This window comes from Berghia stephanieae, chromosome 2 (assembly GCF_034508935.2).
Source record: "Berghia stephanieae isolate SIO BIC M18660-M18661 chromosome 2, UCSD_Bste_1.3, whole genome shotgun sequence".
Lineage (NCBI taxonomy): Eukaryota > Metazoa > Mollusca > Gastropoda > Nudibranchia > Aeolidiidae > Berghia > Berghia stephanieae.
Genome location: NC_088361.1, coordinates 67,432,199 through 67,441,094, shown reverse-complemented (window position 1 = coordinate 67,441,094; position 8,896 = coordinate 67,432,199). Strand labels below are relative to the sequence as shown.

The following is an 8,896-nucleotide window of genomic DNA, read 5'->3' as shown; positions in this document are numbered from 1 at the left end:
TTATAATTCACTGAATGTGGCGGATATGCAAGTCTGTGTTGTGTAATGACACATTTTTGTTGGGTTTGAGTTTTGTCGTTTGTACGACATTCAAATTTGTATTATCGATATCCAAGTCATTAGTTATTAGTGTTGCTTTTTTATCCAAACATGCTATAGAGTACTGGCCGCTCCCAGTTTTAATATCTTTAACATCAATATATATTTTGCTACGTTCAATGAGCCTTAGCTTAGGGCAAAAAGTCACTGCCACAAAAATAAAAAAGAATATACTAGGACTGATCGAAAAGTCTTGTCTCTTGTCCACTTTTTTTCTTGTGATATAAGCAATATAAGATCAGATAAGAGGTGGCGATTAAGTGAAAAAATAAACAACAGATGTATATTCTTCTTTCTTTTTATCTATTTATTTTCTACATCACCGATTCATGAACCAGTCAACTGATGTGAGATTTAAATCGATGGACGTTTGAAGGACGAGATTTCTGGCCATTTTTTAAAAATACGAGTTAAGGGCGCCACAGTACATATCTAACAAATGATAAAGGTAAAACGTATATATTGTCATATCTCAAGGCTATCTTCATAACTCTGCCGCACCCTGAATGAAAAAACACATTGAAAATAAAAACACTTTTAACCAAGAAACTCATCTTTCAAATACCTACCGATTTAAATGACCCTCATCTTGCCAAAAACTCTCAAACCTGGGACTTCATTTCTGGCCAAAATTATAAAAATGTGTTTATTCAGAGTACGGCAGAACTGTTGATATGATTTTCAAATACTCACAAATATCTTATTCTATTAACGAATTGTATCTATACAGAGTTGATCCCAAATTTTTACACCTCCTCTAAGATGTAGACGTCATTATCAATAATTCCACGAAAAAATAAAACAAAAAACAAACATCGATAACAGGGAAATCCGAAGACAGGTTAAATCCAAAATTGAATTTATTCACAATAAATCTCTCATCTTTCATATGTTCAGAGTTGCCTGTTTGCTATTTCCAATGCTAAATCTAAAAAAAAGTACAGCATTTTTATAAGTAAACTTTTGACGTTGAAAATATGATTGGCATTGATTTAAAGAGCGGATACAAGTTTTAAGAACTGATATTTGTAAAGATTGCGGTGACTATTTATTTCTTACTTTGCATAGTGCTAATAACGGAGCAAAATTAAATCTTGCATTTTATCCACAAAAACTAGACTTTCTTATATTCATTTGGCATTTTAAGAGAGAAAAATAAATAGATTTCGCTACCTTGTTTAAACATGATTCAGGATGGATACCTGTTATCAGGATCACAAAGCCCTGTCCGCTGCTGATAAGAACTCTAGTATGAACTATCCAATGGTAACAATTAATTAATGATAATACGAGTAAGCACGCAGTGATCGACTTTGTTTTTGATAATGGCACACCTTTGAGATTGTACTTAATACGGTCGAGACTAATTTCTTTCACATCGTATAATTTTTCAATTCATAGAATGATTATCACTGCGCTGTCGAACTCTGGCCAAACAAAATGGATATTTTTGGCCATAAATATTTTACTTAAAATATCGCTCGATTAAATTAACACTCAAGGTTTATAAAAGAATTACGTCACAAAGCGGATGAATTAGAAATGATAATGTAGCCACATAATAATAACAAGAACAACAACAACAATAATATTCAATCAATAATTATTGTTATAATTATAAACTACTGTTTAAGTCATCAATGAATTCGGTTATCAGACTTGAAAACATTATTTGCACGAGTCCTAGGTCAATCACCAAAAAAAAAAGAGGGAGATATGAGACTATCATACCGTTTAATTAGATATTATGAAGTCAATACGTCACGTCTTTTATCATTCAAAGCGACGTGCCTTATTTGCAGGTCTGATAACCAATTCCTTATGGGTTCATTGTTGTAATGGACAACTATCTTATTAATGACGCAAAATATTGTCCATTACACAACGTTAAACTAGGCCGATAAGCAGGTTTGGATGTCAAACCTGCATATATGACACGTCGATTCACAGCAATCAGTCACTGATGTTGTTGTTGTTGTTCGTTATCATCATGATGTTGATGATGACGATTATGATAATGATGATGAAGATTATTATGACGGTAATGATGATGGTGCTGTTGCTGATGATGATAAAGAAGAGATGGAGGAGGTTGGATGTGATGTTGATAATGACGATTCTAAAAGAACCATCATCGACGATAAGGTCTGTGTGATATTATTGATTACAGATTATAAAAATGTGATTCTTTGTCGTAAATGGTAACAAGGAAACATTCATAATGTGATTTACAAAAAAAAAAAAAAAAAAAAAAAAACAAATTAAAAAAAAAATAAGAAAAATAAACACCTTTAAAAAAGACACGACTATAAAGATGTCTTACATATTTGTTGGTATGATTAAACATTTTATGAATTGAATTATATTTTACAAATCGAAACGTACGCCACTTAATTTTCTAATCATTAACAATAAACAGACAAAAAAAAAAACAACCAAAGACAAAAACAAACAAACAATTAAAAAAAAGAACACAACCCCCCCCCCCCCCAAAAAAAAAAAAAAAATTAAATTAAAAAATCACAACTTATATCATGCGAAAAACACAGGACATTTTAATCACATGCAAGATTGAAACACATAAATTTAAATAATCAGGGCTCGAAAAAAGTCAATGCTCCCCAGGAACTGTGATCATTCAATTGTTGAATTTTCATCCAAAACTTCCAGAAATCCTCTTTCCGAACTAACGTAGAAAGTATACTGCACTGGGATCCTTGCTTCTCCCAACAACTGAATGTTTCTTCTTGATTGATGCTTATGTTTCTCCCAATTTGGTAGTCGTGAAATGTCACTCCACCTACAGCAAATGGCAAAATTCCGAACAGATACAAATCATCGATCCAAAAAAGAGGTGTCGTTTTTGCGGCATTGTACAATGGACGTACAAGATCACGTGACATTAGTAGGGTAAACCCACTGCAATAGTAGAAAGGAAACACTGAAGTATTCGAAAAAATATTATAAGGTACTTTCCACTTCCCTTTCCGCTCAATTTTCATGTTTTTCCTCCAGACGTTACAGAATATAGATTTACGTTTCCCTTCCATATGCGGTATATATCTGGTTAACACTTTGTACATATCCACAACAACATCGTCGTCTATTTTTAGAACAAACCTAGCGTTTGAACAGAATTTAGAAATCCATCGATAGCCCATGACCCCTTTGATGGTTAAGTTATGATAATCGTCGTAGAAATCTCCCATGACAGTGTCATTATAGCGGGTGTGCTCATAGTGCAATACGCGCTGCTCCATTTCATTTCGAGGTTTTCCCATTAGGAAAGCCACCCGGACTTCATATGGCAGATATAAGGACCTTTTCGCAAAGGTTTGACGAATACGTGAACGTTTTTCAATGTTAATCGGAGCCGTGTGGACAAGAATAACAATATCAATGTAATTGGCATCTCTACAGAGTTTGGGGTTGATCATGATGTAGCGTCCAATGCTGTATGCAGGAAATATGCTTGTGTCCTTTGTATTGTTGAGATAGAAATGAATAGTTTTTAATTTCCATCCTTTGGCACTGCGAATACCCTCAACATCATCATCGTTATCGTCATGAGTATCCTCATCATCGTCACCAAAGGCATTATTATAATCTGAATCAATAGAATCAATAGGATTGTGGCCTTTTTGAAACAATCTCATCACAGTAGGAAGTGTTAAACGTTTCATCGATTTTTGAGCATTCCAGAAAATCTGAATTGACTGTTCCGCATTTGGAGGGGGAAGACGATTCAAAACGTCTAAATTCAAGTTGAGTTTGTGGTACAATCCAACTAAAGTTATTATGATGAAACACCAGATAGAGATTACACTCCTTTTACGATAGAATATCCGCAGTGACATGGCTATTAAGAGAGAAAGCCTCGCTTTAGATCAAACAATTTGATCTCTTTAAAGAGTATCAAAGTATGATTAAAAACACAACTCTGATGTCACGTGAAACTTAAATCAAACAAGGTAATTACACTCCCAGTCTTGTGTGATTTACTTGTACCGAATCTCAAATAAAGTCACCTCTTACGACCAAGCACGTGATTTTTACGAATGACAGGGATTCTTAACTAATTGTCTTCAAACAAATTGTAATCTGTGAAAAGGAGAGAAAAGTAAAAGGAATTAGCGGTTTTGTTATTTCAAAATATTTTGAATAAGATAAAATACTGTTTTGTATAAACATATCTCTTTTAGTTATGTAAAAGATTGTTTGATGACGAGATTTGCTTCAATTTGATATCAAACACAATTCGTTGGGAAAAAAAGCAAACTAAAAAAAAAAAAACCAACAAAAAAAAACAAAACAAAACAAAAACAAAAAACAAACAAGCAAACGAAAAAAAGGGCAAAACAAACAAACATGAAAAACTAAGCGGGCGAAGATAATGGTCTAATCATTTTGTTCTTAACTTAATAAACTTAGAAGACAAAATAATATTCTATACTTACCAAGGTATATAAAAATGTAGACAAATTGAGATCACACACATACACACGAATACATTGAGTAGTAGGCACATTGGCAGATTTACTCCCTTTATCTTTATCTCCAAAAATGTAGACTAATTTAAAGGCAAACAAAAAGCGCAATAATGATCAACTGTCCACCAATTTTCGATTTCCTTATATCGATTATCCACTATCATTCATAGTCGCCACTTCTCTCGAATCACAAATTGTATTCCATCAAAAAAAAATAAAAAAAATAACACCAAACAAAACAAATCTACCCCCCCCCCCCCCCAAAAAAAAAAAAACCAACAAAAAAACAAAAAAACAAAAACGAAACAAAACAAAACAAAAATACCCTCCCCCCCCCCCCCACCAAAAAAACCCAAAGAAAAAACAAAAAAACCCAACCCCCCCAAAAAAACAAAACAAAAAACAAACAAAAAACAAACCAAACAAAATAAACAAAACGCCGTGGCCGAAGACACAATGTCGTCTGTATCCTGCCCGCATAAATGTCCACAAAAGTCACGAGAATTGAACCAAAAAGAAAGGTCTATCATAAAGAAGCCATATTGATTATGGTTCAAAGCATGGCATCGTTGCTTAACTCGTGTAAATATAATCAGATCTTGTAATCTATCATAGGTTGAAGAAACAGTTAACCCATAATATCTTTCATACAAAGCAAATCAAAATAAATAAAAAGTAAATTACTGTCTTAATCGGTTTCAATGTATTTGATAATAATTCCATATTGAAAACTTGCATATTTTGGGAAATGCCGTAGCACTCCGAGGACACTGTCTCTTCCTTACAGGTAAATAATTTAAAGCCAAGAGCAATAACCAACAAAATATGATAGTGAGTGATTTGTAAAACGAGTTATCTCCCTGAAATAAAAGCATTGGTGAAGTGATTTTTATTCTTTGGTTTTCCATTTATTGTAAATTATTTAGAAAAAAATAGTCGTCCATCTATGAGCCCTTGCGGCAGGATAAATTTTATTCAATCTCGCACTTCAGGCGGCTTCGTTTCCTTCTTCTGTGTTGCACGGTCAGCCGCTGATTTCAGTGCGAAAATATACTTTATTTTAAATTTTCGAGTAAAAAATAAAACAACTTTCAATGTTCATTTGAGATAAAATATACGATAACTGACGTAATTTTCAAAAGTCTATGCACTGTATGTTGATTGAAGAACTGAAGGCTCATACTATAAGATAATAGTTATGAAGGCATCCATGCCAATAGCCTGACAGGCAAAGCAACAAAAGGTCACAGAGGAACCATCAATAGAGCCCTAGATAACCACACCTCTCGGACAGTCGCCATAATGTAAACAATGACAATAATTGGCTGCAATAGTCTGATGTCACGTCACCCAGCAACGGCGGCCATCTTGGTTCTAAACAAAGAAATCTGTACTTTTTATTCTTCATGCTGGCTAGTTTTCATATATCGTGTGATCAGAATGTGTAAAAGTCAAAACATGATCAGATTTATAATTTTTTTCTTTCTTCTGGATACGCTTTTATGCTCGTCGGAGAAATATTTCATAAGGGCGCCCGCCATTGTACCGATAGTTTAGAGCCAGTTATTAAGTTACCATGCGTCATTACGAGGGAAGTGACGACATGACTGTTGAAGCGTATTGGTAAATATAGCTAACTACACAGTTTTACTATTGATGGTATGTGTCCAAGTAAAATACCTACTGTCTACAGCTTGATGAATAAAATCAACACAGACATCTATGTGTAAACTTAAACGTTTATAATATGAACGAGAAAATCGTGTGATAGCTAGTCACCCATCTGGCGGTATGAAAACAATAACAATGACCAGAGAAATGTCGAATTCATTCACTTTATTGTTTATATACAACAAACTATGTTTGCCCGAGCACGTTTGAAGGTGTGTCACGAATTCCATGTTTTGATTGGTCAAAAATCTACTGATGAATTATTGGTACCAAACTGCACCAATTGCTGTAAGAGTTGTCAGATTGTTATTAAATCGCTTTGTAGTTTTGGTTCAAAACTCTACACAACACATTTTGACCAGAAGTCTTAAACTCCAAATAGCTACCAATTCCATAAACACTTTGGTTGACTTTCCATGAATACGGAAACACATAAATTAAAACATCGAATAATTCTCTGTGATGTCGACGATTCAGTGCTCTGTTAACTTTTTTTATGTTGAGAGTCGTCAGTGGCCTGATCAGTAACAAGGATCGATATAGCAAGGTACTGTAAGCGCAATAGCGCAGAAAAGAAACATAAGTGGTTATTAATTTGTACTGCAGGAAGTGGAAATTTGATTATAGCTTGTTGGGGGGTTGCATGAAGTAGTAGGAACTACTTTCACCACGAAGATGCGCGAGATGTTCTTATATGATAAGATTTGTTCATACTATCTATCGTTTAATATTTTTGTTGTTCAATATTTTAAGCGCGTAATTAGCTTTATATAATGTTATGTAATACAATATAGAAAAATATACTATAATATATTATAATATAATATAATATAATATAATATAATATAATATAATATAAATAATAAATATAATATAATATAATATAATATAATATAATATAATATAATATAATATAATATAATATAATATAATATAATATAATATAATATAATATAATATAATATAATATAATATAATATAATATAATATAATATAATATAAATATAATATAATATAATATAATATAATATAATATAATATAATATAATATAAAATATAATATAATATAATATAATATAATATAATATAATATAATATAATATAATATAATATAATATAATATAATATAATATAATATAATATAATATATGACTCCAATAAAATAATATCATTATCGACATGAGATTCCTGGATAAGACAATCATAATTTGCAGTATCAAAGAAATTTTTTCCTTCATTTACATATTAATATTGAATGAAAATGACGTTATTTATAATGCTGTAAAAACATTTAGATCTAGATCTATATACCTGTTCATATAACATGTGCAACGCAAATAAGATGTTTTCGCAGTGAAAGCGAATCACAATAATATTCATCAGTAAACATTCATTTTGGATTTAAACGATTTATAGGGTCGTATTCTATCCGAAGTTTCAATTATAGTAATTATTTATAGTAAGACATGTTTACATTTAGCAAATGAAAAATCTGCCCTATACTAAAACCCCCCCAAAGAAATATAGGAATAAAGGAAACCCGACGTTTTGACCAGAAAATTGTTATTTCGAATATCGATTGACAAAGATGGCCTCCTTTGTGTCAATGAGTCTCAAACCTGGGACCTCAAATAATCAAAATAGTAAAAAACCAACATGGTTCAATTTGCAATCATAATTAATTACGATCGTGATTTGTGTTATTTAATGAGTTGTATGCACGTATGCTTGTTTAGTGCTATTTAAGACCAAAGAGAAGAGACATACAATAAACACTAGGCTAGGACAAGAGAAAGCAAATACTGATAAAGTATTATTTAGGATTCTTACCTGCTTGAACGAAAGATCCCCAGGAAACCACATTTTTGAAATCCTGATTTTATTTTCCGAAAAAACGTTTTACTCTTGAAGCTGAAACAGAAGCAAAGGCAAAACAATAGGACACTTGCTGAAATTTGGAATCCGATAACTACACATTGAAGACAGCAAGATTTTAAATGAAAACAAATTTGGCAACACACGTTTTAATGTTTAAATCTAACTAATCTAGCACTACCCCCCCTCCCCCGTTTTCCAATAATATTGAAGATTGGAACATGATATGTAACCCACCGAGACAATCAGGTAGTATGTCAAAATAAACTGAATAAAGAATATTGAGTTTAAAGTCAAGATAATCAGAATCAAGACATTTCAGTTTCTTGAAGATTAAGAAACAAAACTCTCTCTACTCAAGGGTGGGAGAGAGCATTTTTCTTCTAAAATTGTAGAGGTTAGGCTTAATATTCAAATTTACTTATCAAGTTTATCCCAAAGTAATACCGTTTTGGGGCGATTGGTCATATAGTGTAGTATATTAGAAGCAGATAGTATAAGTAGAGAATGGATATTTGATTAAATTGATTGAAAAACTGAGTGACAATAAAAGACTGGGAATAAAATAAGGCTTAAACAAAATGATTGTCATATCGAATGTACAGTCTCAGGCGGGTTCGTCTTTTGACAATCGTCTTAAGTCGTCTTCCTACAACGTGTTTCTCAATCAAGCGTTCTTTCTCTTGTCCTGGAAGTCCATACATAGTACGTGCCAAAAGAAAGACAGACTTTTCCCTTTTGAGAATGTATGTATCCCAGGC

The 8,896-nt window shown here is 32.3% G+C and overlaps 2 protein-coding genes across 3 annotated transcripts in view; both read right to left on the bottom strand.

The window, feature by feature from the left end:
- LOC144965380 (beta-1,3-galactosyltransferase 1-like) overlaps positions 1 to 995 on the bottom strand; it is a 52,574-nt gene extending 51,579 nt beyond the window's left edge. Inside the window, exon 1 of one of the 2 annotated variants that reach the window (XM_078900660.1) lies at positions 793 to 995. The gene's annotated coding sequence lies outside the window, so the exon portion shown is untranslated. The remainder of the gene's footprint in view (positions 1 to 792) is intronic. The other variant, XM_078900656.1, reaches the window with a different exon arrangement.
- A 1,339-nt stretch (positions 996 to 2,334) lies between these two features.
- On the bottom strand, positions 2,335 to 5,890 carry LOC144963989 (beta-1,3-galactosyltransferase 1-like). Its single transcript, XM_078897930.1, has 2 exons — positions 5,873 to 5,890; positions 2,335 to 3,578 (listed from the first exon to the last, which is right to left on the bottom strand). The coding sequence occupies exons 1-2, from the start codon at positions 5,888 to 5,890 to the stop codon at positions 2,694 to 2,696; spliced, it is 903 nt and encodes a 300-aa protein (XP_078754056.1). The 3' UTR covers positions 2,335 to 2,693.
- Positions 5,891 to 8,896: the final 3,006 nt, after the last annotated feature.